At 46.1% G+C, this 19,793-nt stretch overlaps 1 protein-coding gene across 1 annotated transcript in view; it reads left to right on the top strand.

Annotated features, from left to right (window-relative positions):
- Nucleotides 1-19,793, top strand: part of GPAT3 (glycerol-3-phosphate acyltransferase 3) — a 51,386-nt gene that overhangs the window by 20,183 nt on the left and 11,410 nt on the right. The window contains exons 2-5 of the mRNA XM_048509998.1: nucleotides 987-1,059; nucleotides 10,798-11,068; nucleotides 13,548-13,622; nucleotides 17,878-17,967. Coding sequence (XP_048365955.1) covers nucleotides 987-1,059; nucleotides 10,798-11,068; nucleotides 13,548-13,622; nucleotides 17,878-17,967 — 509 coding nt within the window. The remainder of the gene's footprint in view (nucleotides 1-986; nucleotides 1,060-10,797; nucleotides 11,069-13,547; nucleotides 13,623-17,877; nucleotides 17,968-19,793) is intronic.

Here is a 19,793-nt window from a genome sequence, read left to right as displayed (position 1 = left end):
GGGAGATCGCTGCACAAATTGCTGGTTTCCAAGCCTTCTCTCTTAGCTCTTTCTCCTCTCGCCCTCCCTTGTCTCGCCTCCCTGAAGGAAATTCACCTTACCAAGCCAGAGGTTGCTTTTCACTCACACTCAGCTGACTGTCAGGGTAAAATGGCAGGAAGCTGGGATGTGGGAGCTTACGGACAGTGTCCTGACACGCTGATGCCACTCCCCACTCCTAGGGATGATGTCAGCGTGTCGCTGGATAATTCTCAGACATTTGGGCAAAACTCTATATTTAAGCTGTCATGTAGAGGAAGAGCCACTTAAAAGCCACTTAAGTTGGAGGAAGATTATTCAGGCGATAGTTAGATTCATTTCAGTATTGTTATTGGAGGGTGTGGTGCTCAGCAACTTCCCTCAAGGCCAGGCTGACTTTTGTGTGCATCTATGAAATGACTTTAATTAAACATTCCTGAGCCCTGACTTGAATGGCTCAGAAGCTAGGCAGGGTAGGTCCTGCTTAGTACTCGAAGAGGAGGTCGTCAAGGAAGTACAAGTATGTTACACTGGAATAATTCACATAGGCTTTGTGCTTTGCATTGCTAAGTGGAGAAATTTATATACAGTGAGCAAAAGAAAACAATAATCCGTTGGAGGTTAGCAGAAGTAACTGTAGCATAATCTTTCTTGTGTTGGAACTCCCTTCATCAGGTGCATGGAGCGTCCCTCCTCTACGTTGAGGAATTCCAGATCTTTGTCAATATGGGTGGGTGGGCGGGCGGGCGGGAAGAGTCTTGAACTTATTAATGAATTCTAACTCAGCAGTTTCACATTGGATTCTCCCTTTGAAGCGTTTTTTTTTGGTATGAAGAATACTTTTAAGATCAATAACTTCCTCTTAGGATCATTTGGATTGTTATGATTGGAGAAGGATTTGCAATGTTATGCACATATCTTTTAAGAGATGACCTCATTTGCTTCCCCCCCCCCTTCTTTCTGAACAGTGGGCCACACGGCGAATTCAGAGAGAGATAAGAGAGCAGCAGATAGAAATACAGAAAATTCCCAGCTCAAATGGTAAGTTGGTTTTCTTACAATGGAGAATTTGTCCCAGGCACTGGCTTAAAATCTTAAACTAGTACAGGGCAGAAGGAAGAGGATTTTGAGGACCAATAACAGTTCCATGGCTAACACAAGATCCACGCCCTTTGTTCACAAATGCCCCAGACCTTTAATTTGACAGATGAGAGAAAGCATTTAATTCTTTCCTCCTAGCTTTGGAAAAATCCTCCAGCGCTACTGGGGAAGAGCAGAGAATAACTGCTTTAGGCATACGTACCTCTCTTCCCTGTCATGTAGGCCAGCTTTTACAAATCTGCAGAAGTTCCTAGGTGCAGAATTTTCATGTCGTGCCTGTTTTGGCCCTGGGAGCAGAAGGCATCGAAGTGAAGGTTTGTTCGGGGTTGCAAAATAAGTCTCGTAAAAGGAGGCCTGGTTACGATTCTGGAATTTAACAAGGCAGTTGAACACCCCTGCAGTTTTTTGGCCTTGGAACTTTGCAAAGCTGCAAATTGCTTAGAACAATTGTTCGTAGCTCTTCTGCAGGCACAGATGTTCCACGTTTGGGTGGGGGGGGGGAAGTGTGTGACTCGAAGGATCCAGTTTGGATTCTCTGCCTGGAGGTGATACCTGCTGTCCACAGGTATCTGCAACCACTGTGGAGAGGTACAGATAAATGGTAATTTTTATACTTTTGTAATAAGAACATAAGAACATAAGAACAAACCTGCTGGATCAGACCAGAGTCCATCTAGTCCAGCTCTCTGCTACTCGCAGTGGCCCACCAGGTGCCTTTGGGAGCTCACATGCAGGAGGTGAAAGCAATGGCCTTCTGCGGCTGTTGCTCCCGAGCACCTGGTCTGTTAAGGCTTTTGCAATCTCAGATCAAGGAGGATCAAGATTGGTAGCCATAGATTGACTTCTCCTCCATAAATCTGTCCAAGCCCCTTTTAAAGCTATCCAGGTTAGTGGCCATCACCACCTCCTGTGGCAGCATATTCCAAACACCAATCATGCATTGCATGAAGAAGTGTTTCCTTTTATTAGTCCTAATTCTTCCCCCCAGCATTTTCAATGAATGCCCCCTGGTTCTAGTATTGTGAGAAAGAGAGAAAAATTTCTCTCTGTCAACATTTTCTACCCCATGCATAATTTTATGGACTTCAATCATATCCCCCCTCAGACGTCTCCTCTCCAAACTAAAGAGTCCCAAACGCTGCAGCTTCTCCTCATATGGAAGGTGCTCCAGTAATGTTTGTAATGTTTATTCTTTTGTAATGTTTTTATATTATTGTATTTTTATACATATGTAAGCTGCCTCGAGTCCCTTGGGAGTTTGGCAGGGTAGAAGTGTAAAATGTAAATATATAAATAATCAAGCTCATGTCTTCACCGGTGCTTCCCAGTCAACTGACTGACTGTATGAAACAAATGAAAATCACACTTTGTATGCTGAACTACTGAACAAACTGCCATTTAGCCCACACTGGACTAGTGTTTTATTGTAAACAACACTCAGGGTGAATGTAGTATAGCGCAACCCATCTATTTGCTTCTCTTGGATTGAAGAAACACAACCACCTTCTTCCAAACTCCTTGGTGCTGACTGTGCCTCACAATCCGAGTGGGAAAAATGCAAACAAAAAGTCTCACACTTGCTACAATTCAGCGAAGAAAACACTGCGTCTGATCACCACTTAGAGGTGAAACAAACCGCCTTCACACAATAATAGTGTGAAGGAAAAAGCACTAGAGCTGGCATCCACTGATCTGCAAGTCACACCGTCCTCACTTGAAAGCCTGTGAAATTTACCTTGAGCATTTTGCCACTGTTTAAGAAGAAAGCATGAAGCTAATTTAGTTATACTTCAAGCCCTTGAAGAGTGTGATAGCAAGGTTATTCTGGTAACTTGTCATCTTGAGGGGCGCTTTGAAGTGCTTTTTCCTTTATACTATTATTGTGTGAAGGGAGTTTGTTCAGTCACAGTTTTTTTTCCTTTGCTGAATTGTAGGCAGCATGAGACTTTTGGTCTGCATTTTTCCCCCACTCAGATTGTGAGACTCAGTCAGCCCCAAGGTGTTCGGAAGGACATGGGAATCATTTGGATGTGTTTCTTTAACCGTTTGATGTGAGAGACTGAAATACATTGTTCATTCTCTAGTCCTTTCATCCTGAGTTTTGTTTATAATAAATCTCGCACTCATTCAGTGTGGGCTGAAGTTTGTAATTCAGCATACAGAGTGTGATTTTCATTTGTTTCGTACATACAGTCGACTGACCGGGAAGCCCAGAAAGCTATCTGGGTTGGCTCTGCAATAAGAAGTCTTGTTAGAGAAGGTTGAGTGAAAAAGCTGGCTGGAGCCAATTAGGCTTGTCCTTTCAGGGTTAGGAAATACCTGGAGAATGTGAGGATGGGGACTGGAGAAAAGGGCTGGTATTTCAGTAGAATACAATGCCGTATAGTACACCAGGGGTGTCCAACTCTGGCACTTCAGATGTTCATAGACTACAATTACTGGCTAACCAGTTGGCCATGCCAGCAGGGGCTGATGGGAATTGTAGTCCATGAACATCTGAAGTGCCAGAGTCGGACACCTGTGTACTGCACCCTCCAAAGCAGCCATTTGTCCCCAGGAAACTGATCTTTGTAGCCTGGAGATCAGTTCTAATTCTGGGAGATCTTCAGCCACCACCTGGGTGTTGGCAACACGAGACCCAACCAATGGCATTCTGGGAATGGTGAGCGTCACACAGAATCCTCCTTCTAGCACAGACCTGGGCATTATACGGCCCGCGGGCCACATCTGACCCGCCGGATGATCCTGACTGGCCCCCCTGCCGTTCTGGGGAGCGAGGCGCCTTTGAAAGCCCTGCAGAAGCCTTGGCTGCCGGCTTCTGCGGGGCTTTCAAAAGTGCCTCACCCCCTGTCTTTTGGCCCGGCACTCCACAATATTTTCTGTTTCTTATGCGGCCCCATGGAAAAAATAATTGCCCACCCCTGTCCTAGCGACTAGCTTATGTTTTCCTCCTCCTGATTGGATTTCCAGTAGGGCTGCAAACTTTAATTGGCTTAATGAGTAGATCAGGGGTAGGGAACCTGCGGCTCTCCAGATGTTCAAGAACTACAATTCCCATCAGCCCCTACCAGCATGGCCAATTGGCCATGCTGACAGAGGCTGATGGGAATTGCAGTTCCTGAACATCTGGAGAGCCGCAGGTTCCCTACCCCTGGAGTAGATGGATCAATTAAAGGTTTAGTTAATTGTGGGAGGCAAGCTTTAATGGGCGTTAGTTCAGATTTTCATTTAATTTATTGGTTTTATATATGCTGCCCTTCCTTTCACAGGCTCAGGGTGGTAGCCAACATTTAAGTGTAAATACAGTACCAATTTAAAAGAAGATTTATATCCAAACAGCGGATGCTTGTAAAACCCAAAGGCGATTAACTTACAAAGAAAAACAGGGTTTGTTTATATTCTACACATTTTGTTTACTTGGGTTGAAATGCATTCCTGTGTTAGAGATTTGTGGGAGGCCGAAGGATATTAAATATGGAAGCTTTGGGCTAGGCACAGCCTTATTTAATCAGCTCAGTGGCGCTGAAAAATAGATTACTCAACCAATTCTCGATTCTGTTGTTGGTGTTTTCAGTTGCAACACCCTCTTCTGTCTGACTCCTTGGGGACTTTGTCGTCTCCTGCTGTGAGGAAAGGCAAACGCTTCACGCAATTTCCTTTTACCCCAGTTGTGAAATGGCGATTTCACCTTTGCTGTGGTTGGAATAATTGCAGTGCGACTGGGCTGTTGGCTGGGGCTGGCCGGGGTGAGGAGAGAGAGGAGATGCAGGTTTCACGTTGTTTGTATGTAAAAGGGCATTCTGTTCTAGGATCTTCTCCTTAACAAGGGAAGGGAGGCAGTCGTCTGACAATTTCTTCATCCCTTCAGCCTAGGACTTTCACTTTCCCGTCAGTGTGGTGTGCCTTTCTCTATAAATGCGACCCAGAGCGACTTAATGCTGCGGCGGCGTCCCCATTAAGCTCTGTATCGCATTAAATGCCAGCCTGCTCCTGCATAATTCATTGAGGCCGGGCTCTGTGATGTGACTTTCTCTCTCCACCAGCTGTTGGCTTGAAGGATTGTATTGTTCTCTGAAGCTGCTGGGCTGGCATTACTGGGGGTGGGGGGGTGGGGGCTTGTATTACATCAGGAAAGCTTGAGTGATCTGTAGGGTTTTCTCCCCTCCCTCCTAGCAGGGGTCAGGCTACAGAGCAGACCAAAATCCAATTTGCACGGTTCTTCCTGGACGGGGAAGGCTGGGCCTGTTTAATATTGAACAGCATACATTAGGATAAATCGTTTGGCAGGTGAAGATACAGACAGGTAGGTGCCGTTTAAGCCGGCTGTTTGCCCCGGGGTCAGTGACGTCGCTGCTTTAATCTAGAAAGCGGAGTGCTTATCCAAGAGCTTTGTTATCTCAGTGTCCCCCTGGCCTCCACGGAATAAAAGAATAACATTGGACTTGGTCGTGAACGATTTCATACTTTCATTTGGGCTTCCCTGGTGTGGACAAAGTTCAGGCGTTAACTGCTCTGTTTCTACAATCTCTGTGGAGATCAAGATTTGGCGTGTAGGCTCAGGGCACTGGATCACTAGGTGAATGCTTGGCCTAATTGGCTTCAGCTTTTTCCAAAGAAGAAGAAGAGTTTGGATTTAAATCCCCCCCCTTCCTCTCCTGCAAGGAGACTCAAAGGGGCTGACAATCTCCTTTCCCTTCCCCCCACCCACAACAAACACCCTGTGAAGTGGGTGGGGCTGAGAGAGCTCCAAAGAATTGTGACTAGCCTAAGGTCACCCAGCTTGGCATGTGTTGGAGTGCACAAGCTACTCTGGTTCATCCAGATAAGCCTCCACAGCTCAAGTGGCAGAGTGGGGAATCAAACCTGGTTCTCCAGATTAGAGTGCACCTGCTTTTAACCACTACATCACACTGACCCCTAACAGTGGGGACAAGAAGTGAGTTTCTGCTGAGGCAGGAAAGTGTCAGAGGCTGAGGGCGAAGAGCAGGAGTGTTACCCAGGGTGGATACAGAGTCTCTCAATAATGTGGGGAACATTAGCTCAGAGCAGACTGCTTGTTAATATTGTGAGAGGCTTGGGTAAGGGATCTTTAATATCAGGGTATACGAAGATCAGCAGTTAGAAGAAAATCCACAGAGAGGAATATAATATAAATTTGACAGTCTTTATTGTAGGAATAAGAGGTTCACAAGCATTTGATTCAATGCAATATACACACAATGCAACACACACACACACACACACACACACACACACACACACACACACACACACACACACACACACACACACACACACACACACACACACACACACACACAGAGTTCCTAAGCTATAGATAGGTTGGAAAATAGATTCGGAATAGGAAGGGGTATGGGATATATGGGTAATATGACCTGATCGCCACGTGAAGAAGATCCAGGGTTCAGAGCCAAATGGCCAGTGTTTGGTTCCAGGGGGGTGCAACTTGTTGGGCACAACAACAAAGATAGAAAGATGTCATTGGCACTGGGCAGTTGGTCCTTTAGAGAGTAGGATACTTATAGAAGAGAAGAAGAAGAGTTTGGATTTATATCCCCCCTTTCTCTCCTGCAGGAGACTCAAAGGGGCTTACAATCTCCTTGCCCTTCCCCCCCTCACAACAAACACCCTGTGAGGTAGGTGGGGCTGAGAGAGCTCCGGGAAGCTGTGACTAGCCCAAGGTCACCCAGCTGGTGTTTGTGGGAGTGCACAGGCTAATCTTAATTCCCCAGATAAGCCTCCATAGCTCAGGCGGCAGAGCTGGGAATCAAACCCAGTTCCTCCAGATTAGATACACGAGCTCTTAACCTCCTATGCCACTGCTGCTCCCTATAGGGTGAAGAACTACCTCTGGGGGTGTCAGGACCTTTGGGGGATGTTAGGACAACCTCTGGGAGGTGTCTGGACGGATTGTTTGAGCAACAATGGAGTGCATTGTAAGGTGGTCAGAAGAAGTTAGTTACAGAAGGGAGTATCTGGGTTAAGATAATCCGGGGAGGCCATGGCTGAACAGGAGCATCCATTCAGCAGGGCGACTGTATCGTGTTGAGGACACGTTCTTCCTTGTCTGTTCAGCTAAAAAAATGTGCTGATGCGGCAAGCATCCTGAGAGCATAAGAACCGGAAAACAATTCTTGTAGGGAGACCTGGCTGTTGCCGGAGAATGGGCTCCCCATCTCTGCAGCGCCTGGCTGGCACACAGGAAGGGATACCTGTGAATAAGCCCTTCCCCCTCTGTGCCAGGGTGTTATGGTAACGGGTGAATGTGAGACAGTTTCTTGGAGCACTCAGAAATGGAGGTCAGACCGCACAGCCTTCTTCAGGGACGATTCTTTCTAACTTCTCGAGGCCTAGTTCTGGCTGAAATGGTAAATCAGGCTGCAGGCTGTCCCACATTCAGAATGCAAATGGATTCAATGCTGTTCCCCATGTGCGTTCATGCTCTTCCAATTGCGAACAATTTCTAACATACATTGAAAACACATTATTCATTGCATGCGAAAGCAGCAAGCAGAAGAAGAAGAGTTTGGATTTATACCCCTTCTTTCTCTCCTGTTAAGCAAACTTAAGGCAAACTCCTTTCCCTTCCTCTCTCCACAACTTGTGAGGCAGGTGGGGCTGAGAGAATTTGGAGGGAACTGTGACTAGCCCAAGGCCAACCAGCAGGAATGTAGGAGTGCGGAAACAAATCTGGTTCACCAGATAAGACTCTGCCACTCAGGTGGAGGAATGGGGAATCAAACCCGGTTCTCCAGGCTTGCTCTTAACCACTTTACCACGCTGGCTGTCAGCACTTCCCTGGCAAATGCTTAAAGCCTGCTTGCGCTGATAAAGTAAAACACAAACTCTGAAACCTGCAATGCAACAGCAGAAAGGATTAAGCAATACAGGAGCGAGGCAGGTTCCAAATGCCCTTTGGAACAATTACCTCTTACATTCCTCCCTACCCCCAAACTCATTGGTGATTTGCTCTCTTCTCTAGGCAACACATTCCAAAGGTCTTAAGTTCCTGCAGAAAATGGCCAAGTAGGGACCGAGGGTGCCCTGTCTCCTCTGTCTCTTTGTATGCCCACTGACAAGGTTCCCTGGTGGCTGTGACCTTTGTTTTTAACCTCATTAGGGTGCATCTCCTTGTGTTTGGGGTTGGGCCCGACCCTCTTGTTCTGCTGTCCATGGTCCTGACCTCGACGGTTGAGAGGTCATGACTCTGGCTTCTTTCTTTTCTGCCATCCGACTTCCTGACATGCGCATGTAGCTGAGAGGCAGCGTGGTGTAGTGGTTAAGAGCAGCTGCACTCTAATCTGAAGAACTGGGTTTGATTCCTGAGATCTGAGATTGCAAATGCCTTAACAGATCAGGTTCTCGGGAGCAACAGCCGCAGAAGGCCATTTCTTTCACATCCAGCACGTGAGCTCCCAAAGGCACCTGGTGGGCCACTGTGAGTGGCAGGGAGCTGAACTAGATGGACTCTAGTCTGATCCAGCTGGCTTGTTCTTATGTTCTTATTCCCCGCTCTGCCACTTGAGCAGTGGAGGCTTATCTGGTGAACCAGATTAATTTGTGCATTCCAATACATGCCAGCTGGGTGACCTTGGGCTAGTCACAGTTCTTTGGAGCATTCTCAGCCCCACCTACCTCACAGGGTGTTTGTTGTGGGGGGGGGGAGGGAAAGGAGATTGTCAGCCCCTTTGAGTCTCCTTACAGGAGAGAAAGGCGGGCGGCGGTATAAATCCAAGCTCCTCTTCTTCTGAGTGGAGTTGGAAAGGTTGACCCACCAAATGACTACATCTGCTGCAGTGCCTGGTGAACTTCCAATACGTGATGTGATCCCCCAACCAGCAAGCCCCCCCCACTTCTCTGTCAAAGCTGGCTATTGGCTAATGGATGGCAAGTGCACTTCCCACAATGTCCTTAAGGGGCAGCTCTCTCCCACTGACTCATGATGATGAATTAATCCATGTGTGGAATATAAGCCCCTCCCCCCTAATTATGAACATGGTGAAGCTGCTTTATACTGAATCAGGTCCTGGTCCATGAAGGACAGTCTTCTGCACTTAGACTGGCAGTGGCTCTCTGGGGTTCTCAGGTAGAGATCTTTCATGTCACCTGCCTTCTGGCCCTTTAAACTGGAGATGCCGGAGATCGAACCTGGGTCCTTCTGAATCCAAAGCAGAGGCTCTGCCACTGAGTCACAGACACCCCCCCCCCCCAACCATATGAGTGGCTCATGTGACTTTCAGAGGCAAATGATTCCATTCTGATGCCAGTCCTCCAAGGACAGTACATTGCCCACTGTCTTTCTTCAATACCGGGCATAAATTAAACACAAAAATGGGACTAGGCGTTCCTTTGAAAATGCCCAAGGGACTGCTGCTCTACTTCTGCCTGGCTTAAGTATCTTTTTTAATTATTAATTTTTTATTAATAGAAATTTTTTAAAAACCAGAAAAAAGATACCAGAATTGAATCTAAGTTACAGTTAGATCTAGGAACTAAGAAACAAAACCATATTAAACATATTTTATAACAATCAAAAGACAATTACCAATCATGAAGAAGAAGAAGAGTTTGGATTTATACCCCCCCCTTTCTCTCCTGTAGGAGACTCAAAGGGGCTTACAATCTCCTTGCCCTTCCCCCCTCACAACAAACACCCTGTGAGGTGGGTGGGGCTGAGAGAGCTCTGAGAAGCTGTGACTAGCCCAAGGTCACCCAGCTGGCGTGTGTGGGAGTGCACAGGCCAATCTGAATTCTCCAGATAAGCCTCCACAGCTCAGGCGGCAGAGCGGAGAATCAAACCCGGTTCCTCCAGATTAGATACACGAGCTCTTTACCTCCTACGCCACTGCTGCTCCTCTATTCTATATATAAGGAACAATGTATTCTATATATAAGGAACAATATCTAAGGAGCTTCTGTTGTAACTTTCTAAAAAAAATTCTTACAAAGTGAAGATTATACTGAGATTATCATTTTTCATAACCGGATCATTTGATATTTCCCCTTTAACCCCCTTTCAGCCTACATATCATCAGGGTTAATGAAAATTTATGTCATTCCAATAATATCCTTCACTTTTCACCATTATTTCTTTTTAAAATAATATGTATAATATGCTTTCCATTTGTGTTCAAATTCTTCGGTTGGTTGCTTATTCACAAAATTTGTTTATTTTGCCATTATTGCATATTTCATTTGTTTACTTCCCTGGTTCTCTTGACTGGGATATTCTTCTGCCTTCCGTTTTGTGTTGAGTAATACTCTGGTTGCTGTTACCAAATACTGGAAAATGTTCTCCTGAGACTTTAAAGAATTTTTTGGGCAAAAAGACTAATATCATAAGGGTTTTTGTGGGTTTTCCGGGTTGTATGGCGGGGTTCCAGTAGCATTTTCTCCTGACGTTTCACCTGCATCTGTGGCTGGCCTCTTCAGAGGATCTGAAGATGCCAGCCACAGATGTAGGCAAAACATCAGGAGAAAATGCTACTGGAACGCAGCCATACAACCCAGAAAACCCACAACGCCCTAGTGATTCCGGCCATAAAAGCCTTCGACAATACATTGCCTAATATCATCGTTTTAGCCTCCATTTCATTTTTTTTCTTTTTAAAAATCTTATCGTGGCTTTAAATAAATATATGTTTTCTTGCTCTGCAGTTATCATACAGAGAGATCTCACCACAATGGAGCAGGCGATCGCGGGTCTGCGCCGAGGGGACTTTGAACTCTCCGACGCTTTTTATTACTGCAAAAAGGGCCTCGAGGCCATTGTGGAAGACGAGGTCACCCAACGATTCACGTCGGAGGAGCTGGTCTCTTGGAACCTCCTCACCAGGACCAACGTCAACTTCCACTACATCAGTTTACGGCTAACTGTGGTGTGGGTTATTGGGGTCTTCGTGAGGTACTGCCTCTTGCTCCCTCTTCGGTGAGTTTTGCTCACAATGGCAGAGACGTATATAGTGTGGAAGATTGTTGCTGGGGGTAGTCCAGCTGTCGGAAGCCCAGAAACAGGTGACAGCTCATGAGTTGAAGGCCTCTGTGTGTGACCTGCCTGGTTCCTGAGACCTCTTCCATAGCATGCGTTCCATTAGTGTAAACGGGAAAGGCCTTTTGCAGCCTTTTCTCGAGTGACCTCTTCAGAGATGTCCTTTTAGATCTACAAGCTCTCATCTTTTGCTGACTCCGTATGTAGTAAGAGATGACATCGTACTCCAAGTAGACATCAGAGTGCTTATCTTTTTCTGAGCAGTTTCAATCTCACACGCTTGAATAATGCACTTTCGACACTCTGCTAATGGATTTCACTGTGTGGAACAGCAAAATCTACTTGCAGACGATCACTGAAATGCATTTAAAGTGGACTAAAAGTTTATTACTCGTCGCGTGGAAAAGAGCCGAACTGTCAGAAACTCTGTTCCTTATCTCTTTCAGGATAGATGGATGGGGATCCTATGTAGACCAGAATCGTTCCACTTCCTCTTTTAACCTCTCATTTAGCAGAACCCTTTTCTCTCTCTGTCGTATCTTAAGAACTCATTCCAAACACTTTTTAAAAAAGCTTTAAACCTAGTAGTGGACCTTATGTCAGAACTTAGTGCTGCACTGTGCCTGTTCTCTTCCAACATTGACAGGTTCCCAAGAACTGGGGGCTGAACCCAATCATTTTTAGACTGTTTCTAACAAACTTCTGAATCAGTACGCTGTCCTGTTTACTCTGAAAGGGAGTTTTGCAGAACAGGTAGACTCTGAGTATTATATTGCAACCGTTATAGTAATGGTTACAGGGATTGGTGATTTGGTTTTTGATCACAAGGGGTTGGATCCTACCGAACGTCTCTATTAACAGAACAGAAATGGTGATATTCCCCTTCCTTCCTTCCTTCCTTCCTTCCTTCCTTCCTTCCTTCCTTCCTTCCTTCCTTCCTTCCTTCCTTCCTTCCTTCCTTCCTTCCTTCCTTCCTTCCTTCCTTCCCTTCCTTCCTTCCCTTCCTTCCTTCCTTCCTTCCCTTCCTTCCTTCCTTCCTTCCTTCCCTTCCCTTCCCTCCTTCCTTCCTTCCTTCCTTCCTTCCTTCCTTCCCTCCTTCCTTCCTTCCTTCCCTCCTCCCTCCCTCCTTTCTTCCTTCCTTCCTCCCTTCCTTTTCCTTCCTCCCTCCCCTTCCCTCCCTCCCTCCCTCCCTCCCTCCCCCCCTTTCCTTCCTTCCTTCCTTCCTCCCTTCCTTCCTTCCTTCCTTCCTTCCTCCCTTCCTTCCTTCCTTCCTTCCTTCCTTCCTTCCTTCCTTCCTTCCTTCCTTCCTTCCTTCCTTCCTTCCTTCCTTCCTTCCTTCCTGCTGCATCTCTTCAATTCCCCTTTTGTACAGTGTCCATCATCCATCTGAAACAGTGATTTTGTGTATCTGTGTATGTGTGTGGGGTGTGAGATTGGGCTGCAACCAGAATGGGGAGACAGAAACATCACACTCTGCTGATGGAAATCTTTCCACCAGCAGTAATTTTTGGTGGGCTCCAAGCCAGAACATGTACTTTCTGGGGTTGAATGTGAGGTTGAAAACATGTCTGCCGTGTTATGATTTCTAAAGCATTGCTCACAACTTGTGAGTCATGGACTTGAGGATGCGCTCATTTCTAATGAGCAGTTCAGTGCAAAATAAGATTAAGGTGTCAAGAGAAAGTGGGGCACTACCCTCCGCGCTGAAGTCAGCAGCAAAACTGCTACTAATTAGAAAACAGCAGGAATGTTTGCTGGGCTAAGATACAGTCATTGACCCCCTTTTTAACTGGCGAGGGGCAAAAAGCCTACTTGAAGCAAACTGAAGCAGCTCCTTTGTGCCGTCTGAGCAGGGCATGGCCAATCCAAGCTAAATACAGCACAGCTTAAGGCCGAATTTGGTATCTTTCATTCAACAGAGCTCAGCATGGTATAGTGGTTAAGAGCAGGTACACTATAATCTGGAGAACCGGGTTTGATTCCCTGCTCTGCCAGTTGAGCTGTGGAGAATTATCTGGTGAACCAGATTAGCTTGTGCCCTCCAACACATGCCAGCTGGGTAACCTTGGGCTAGTCACAGTTCTTCGGAGCTCTCTCAGCCCCACCCACCTCATAGGGTGTTTGTTGTGGGAGGAGGGAAGGGAAAGGAGATTGTAAACTCCTTTGAGTCTCCTTACAGGAAAGAAAGGGGGATATAAATCCAAACTCCTCCTCCTCTTCTTCTTCATTTTTATAAGCCTACTTGAGGCTAAGGCAGAAAGAAAAGACAAGAATTATAGTCCACAGAAGGTTCGCTCATCTGAGCAGAAACTTGCAGGATGGCTTCTCAAGTTGCAACCTACTCGACGACCCTCCAGTTGGGATCCCCTGGTTACCCATCAATAATTATTCTTGACTTTTCTCTTTTTTCCCCTCCTAGCGTCTGCTTGGCAACCATTGGGATCCTTTCCATGATCGTAGGTACTACCCTTGTGGGAAAGCTGCCAAATAGTGAGTAAGTAGATCTCCTTCACACTGGTTGGTTTCTTCTGGGAGTAGAAGAGTTTACAAATAGGAGAATTAAGGTTTGACTTGCCTTATGCAAATCTTACGCATCAGTGATGGCATCACTGAGGTGTGCTTTACTCCAGAAGGGTGTATGCATGTTTTCCTAGAATGCTGTCATGCACAGCCTCATGAGGTGCGGCTGCATTTGTGAGTTGGAGAGCCAGTGAGGTGTAGTGGTGGTTTTATTTATTTTATTTTATTAACTTTATACCCCACCCTAATCCTCACTCTGCCATGGAAGCTTGTTGGGTGATCTTGAACCAGCCACACACTCTCAAACTAACTTACCTCACAGGGTGGTTGTGAAGATAAAATGGAAGAAACCGGTGTAATCTCCTTTAGGAGCAGCAGTGGCGTAGGAGGTTAAGAGCTCGTGTATCTAATCTGGAGGAACCAGGTTTGATTCCCCGCTATGCCGCCTGAGCTGTGGAGGCTTATCTGGGGAATTCAGATTAGCCTGTGCACTCCCACACACGCCAGCTGGGTGACCTTGGGCTAGTCACAGCTTCTCGGAGCTCTCTCAGCCCCCCCTACCTCACAGGGTGTATGTTGTTAGGGGGGAAGGGCAAGGAGATTGTCAGCCCCTTTGAGTCTCCTGCAGGAGAGAAAGGGGGGATATAAATCCAAACTCCTCCTCCTCCTCCTCCTCCTCCTCCTCCTCCTCCTCTTCTTCTTCTTCTTCTTCTTCTTCTTCTTCTTCTTCTTCTTCTTCTTCTTCTTCTTCTTCTTCTTCTTCTTCTTCTTCTTCTTCTTCTTCAGGAGAGAAAAGAAGGATATAAATTAATAGGAAGTGATGAAAAGTAGGAAGAGACAAGGGAGGGACTTGCAGGGGAGAGGAAATTGCATTTCCTTCTGGCTCTACGTCCTTCCCTTCCTGATCAGCTCTATTTTTCTCCCCCACTGGCTCCTATTCCACAACCTTCCATTTCTCCTCATGTTGACTTTTGCTACAATGTGAGGCGCCATTTTGAATTGTGGGTGGTCAAACAATACAAACAGATGTAGGTGTTTGATGTTGTAAATAAATCGTGTTTCTCTTTTTAAAGAGAAGGATGGATGGAGCTGCGTCTACACACAATTGGATAGCATAATTGGTATTATTCCATTCTATTCGAGTAGTCCTTCACAACTGGATGTTTCTGATGTGAGCAGGGCATTCTGGGAAGTGAACTCCAGTGCCCAACAATGTATAGATCCGTCCTTAGCAATAGAGCAAAGAACAGCTATTCCTTATAGACATGTAAGATTTCACAGGCTATTACAAAGCCACCCAAGTTAGTTTTTCTGGCTACATAGTGGCCCAATTCAAGAGTCAGAAAATGTGTAGCAGCTGGCTTTTGGTCCACAGGTCATATACACACATACACTGTACAACAGCAGCTGTTTACCTTGGGGTGCTGTGTGGTTTCTGGGCTGTATGGCCGTGTTCTGGCAGCATTCTCTCCTGGCGTTTCACCTGCATCTGTGACTGGCATCTTCAGAGGATCCCCTGAAGATGCCAGCCACAGATGCAGGCGAAACGTCAGGAGAGAATGCTGCTAGAACACGGCTGATGATGCCAGTCACAGATGCAGGCAAAACGTCAGGAGAGAATGCTGCCAGAACACGGCCATACAGCCCGGAAACCACACAGCACCCCAGTGATTCCGGCCGTGAAAATCTTTGACAAAGCTGTTTACCTTGCTTCACCTTGTTGATATGTGCAGATTCAATGATTCACATTCCAAATTCGGCATTCTTAGGTTCTTCCCACCAGCCAACTGTCACTAAAGTCAGCTTAAAGGTTCAGTCAAGGGATTATGATAGTTAAGATAAATAGCCTTCAATTGTGGGATACAAGTTATGGAGATAAGTTTGGGTCTCTCTCCCCCCCCCCCCCTTTCTAAGATATTCCTAAGATATTGAGAAATGAATTAGTAAAAAAATAGAATCGAAGTTTGTTGGTCTTGATGCAAACTAAAAATGCATTATAATACAGATAAGATTAGAAGTGAGATATGGCAGGTATGTATGTATGTACGCATGTAGTGTAGTTGTATGTAGTGTGCTCCTCTGTTGTGTATGTAGTTTGGAGTGACTGCTTCACTTGTGATCTCCCTTCTGTGTTAGATGATGCAGTGGTTGTAGTGTTACAAAACTAATAAAAATCAACTATAAAAAATAGTTTAGTCAAGCAAATGTGGTGCTGGCAGCCCACTTTATATTGGAACATGACGTGCTGATTTTACCTCAGATCCCTAATTGACTGTGATGAGATGTTCATTTTGCCAGCCTTTTAACTCAAATTGAAAGAAAGCTAATGGCAAATTGAAATATGTGTAGCTGCAGGGACTATGTGTTCGCACGCATGTGAGAGCAGACTATATTCTACACAGAATTGGGGAGGAGATTAGAAGCCCTCAAGGTGTTGTAGATGAACTCCAAAGAAAGCCCCATGTCAGAAGAAACAGATGCTGCTAAAATAAGCCCCTAAAGGTTATTCCCATAGGAGCTGTGTGTTTTGTCTTACTCTTGGAACAATATGGAATGTGTAACTTACAGGAGAATTTCTACTCATGTCTAAAATCACCCACTGCTAATAGTGTACACAGGAAGGAATTGTGTGGAACCATGGGTTAACTGGTCGATATATTGTGTTGTATTGTGTCTATGAAACCACAGATTATTTTAGAACTGGTTGGTTCGATTGTCTGAATGCAAGCGGCCACTCTGCTTCACTAATTGTAACAACTCTAAGTGTGTTACTCAATGTTAACTGTGGTTAATAAGCCAACTTCCAATCCTGGTTTGAGAAACTCCCACCTAAACATGGGGCCTCCCTTTCCCAGGGTCAGGAGTGGCCCAAAATGCGAAGTTTGAATTTGTCTGGCCAGTTTGAAGGAAACTGCTGTCAAAATATGGTGGGAAGGTTAAAAGGGAAAGGTACCATGATCGTTGACTGGTTTTAGCATATTGATAAAGTACTGGACGTGAAAATAGGTTCAATTACTTGTCCTGGGTGGATCAGATGTTAGTCTTCCTTTATGGATAACTGGACTGGGTTGACGATATTTAAGCGTCGCTTGACTGTCTGCAGCTGGAAATTGGTTCTCATTGCCTTGATAAAGTATCCCTTGAAGCCAGGGATATGATTACATAAGGCATGCCTTGGAGCTGGGGGAATGTCAATGCTTTATGTATTACAGTGACTCCCCTGCCTCTCTGCTGGAATGTGCTCTGGGCATGGCAGACCAGACACACACTCTGACATTTTCTTCACCTTGAACCCATGACTCTGAGACTAGGACCAGGAGTCATGGGTTCAAGGTGAAGGAAGAGAGATCCCAGCTAAACATCAGGAAGAACTTCCTGACAGTAAGGGCTGTTCGACAGTGGAATGCACTACCTCGGAGTGTGGTGGAGTCTCCTTCTGTGGAGGTTTTAAAACAGAGGCTGGATGGCCATCTGTCAGGAGTGCTTCAATTGTGTGTTCCTTCATTGCAGGGGGTTAGACTTGATGGCCCTTGGGGTCTCTCCCAACTCTATGATTCTATGATTTATCTCAGGATCCCCACTGCACTTAGCCTTTTTGAGGGGATACCCTTCAAAACAATGAAAAGGAGATTGGGGTTCACATTGGGGTGTTTCAACTGAGGAGGAGATGCACTTCAAAAAAAATTGTACTAGTTTGGTATCTAGATTCCAGGAAGCGCATTGTTTCGGTGGTTGTCCCGAATTTTTGGGGAGGATCCTTGAACGTACGAAGCTGACTTATACTGAATCTGACCCTGGTCTCTCACCGTCAGTATTATCTATTCAGACTGGCAGCAGCAGCTCCAGGGTCTCAGGTAGAATTTTTTCCCCACGTCACCGCCTCTACCTGAGCCGTTTAACTGGAGAGTTTGGGTATTGAACCTGGGACCGTCTGTGTGATAAGCAGATGCTCTAACACTGAGTCACAGCCCCTCCGCAACCTCTCGTCTTTTTATATTACCCTTCTGTTCTGTGGGTAGACCTGACCCCTGGAGTTAAGCAGGCCTGCACAGAAACGAGTCCCATTTTAGTCAACAGGGCTCACTCCGAGAAAAGTCTTCTTAGAATTGCAGCTTTTGGTGGTGTATTACATAATAAACAGTGGCTGCAACTTCGGGGTGGTGGTTATCTTGTACCATTCTAACAAACTTCCCGAACCCTTCTCATGCATGGATGCTACTGTCTTGTAGAATCAAAAATCGGCTGAGTGACGTGGTCCACCTAACGTGCTCCCGGATCCTTGTGAGGGCGCTGTCTGGCACCATTTATTACCATAACAAGTACGTGAGAGCACAGAATCCTTCCTAATTCTCTTGTTGATAAACCTCCTTTGTTCAGGTCCAGTAGCATGCTGATAGCCACAAAGTTCTCTGCCGTCCTCTGGGAATTAGGAGAACCGGAGAAAGCGACACAGAATAAGCAAAGATGTGTGGTTTTGCTTGGCAAAAGGGTCTTCAGTCTGTGGGTTAGACCCTCAAGAGTAGCCCAGAATCTCACCTGTTCACCCAGCAGCCATATACAGCCACCTTTTTTAAATTCTGTAAACTGCACATGTGTACTATACACACATACTATAAAATGTAATACTCTCATTGCTACAAAAGCCTTGCCCTCTGTGCCTTGAGAGCCAGCGTGGTGTAGTGGCTAAGAGCAGGTGGATTCTAATCTGGAGAACCAGGTTTGATTCCCCACTCCTCCAGCTGAGTGGCGGAGGCTTATTTGGTGAACCAGATGTGTTTCCACACTCCTACATTCCTGCCGGGTGATCTTGGGCTAGCCGCAGTTCTCTCAAGACTCTCTCTCTGCCCCACCTGCCTGACAAGGATTATGGGAAGAAGACCATGGGAAGCAGCCTTCTGCTGAATCAAACCATTGGTCTCTCAAGGCCGCTCTTATCTGCTGGTGCTAAACAAACAGTGATTTGCGCACAATAAAGCTAGCAGTCATAGACTGCATAACTTGTGACTAAATCTATAACATATTATGGTTGTGGAGCTGTATCTCAGCAGTGCCCCAATGCACCTTCAAGTATTTCTCTCATACAGTAACAAGTCCATTCATAAGTACTAGTAACATTTCTACAAGTCTTCGCAGGCTTGTAAGACATTTTGGCCGCATGAGAAAGCGCTGCAGAGACAAATGAAGCCTGACTTTATTTTTGCAAGAACCATTTTATATGTGACTTATGTGACCTATTGACCAACGTTGAAAACACCACATGTCAGTGAGCCAGTGAGCCTCCGAAGACTTGTCGAAGCCAGAACGTATCCAGAAGCTGGCCACTCGTGTTGGGTGTTCAATATTAAGTTAACAGCTATCCCTGTAGAGCAGTGATGGCGAACCTATGGCATGGGTGCCAGAGGTGGCACTCGGAGCCCTCTCTGTGGGCACGCGCACACAGAGTTCGTCATGTGGGGGGCAGAAAATCACCCCCCCCCCCACACACACATCTAGGCTGGCCTAGGCCACTGAGCACGACATGCGCGCACTGCGGTGAGGAAGGAGGACTCGGCTGGCGGGCCTGGTGCCTGTGCTCCGGGTGAATGCTGCCCGAGGGGTGGGCGCAAAGGAGACAGAGATGCTAGAGAGGCACAGAGCATTGCGCACAGGACTTGCTGGAGGCTAGAGCGGGCTGGCCCCTGCTCGAACGGGTGGGGCGGAGGAAGAGGGAGCCAACCAATTTTTTCTAAACTAAAACCTCAGCATTCAGGTTAAATTGCCGGGTTGGCACTTTGCGATAAATAAGTGGGGTTTGGGTTGCAATTTGGGCACTCGGTCTCAAAAAGGTTCGCCATCACTGCTGTAGAGATTAAGGAAGCAATTGTAGAGGTGTTGACTAGTGCTTATGAATGTATGTATGTCTGTATGAGAGAAGTACTTGGAGGTGAATTGGGGGGACTACTGAGATACAGCCCCATAAATGTATATATTGAAGACTTAGTAAATTCACAAGTTATAAAGTCTATGACGGCTAGCCTTATTGTGTGCAAATAATTGTTTGGTGACTTCTGTTGCACACACCCTTTCTATTGTACGTACCATGGATCATCTGCTGGAGGGTGTAAATATCTCCCCGAGCTCTTTGCTAGCGCCTGCTTCATAAGAT

This window comes from Sphaerodactylus townsendi, linkage group LG10, assembly GCF_021028975.2.
Source record: "Sphaerodactylus townsendi isolate TG3544 linkage group LG10, MPM_Stown_v2.3, whole genome shotgun sequence".
NCBI lineage: Eukaryota > Metazoa > Chordata > Lepidosauria > Squamata > Sphaerodactylidae > Sphaerodactylus > Sphaerodactylus townsendi.
Note: the sequence above shows the minus strand (reverse complement) of the source record. Positions and strands in the feature narration are given on the sequence as shown.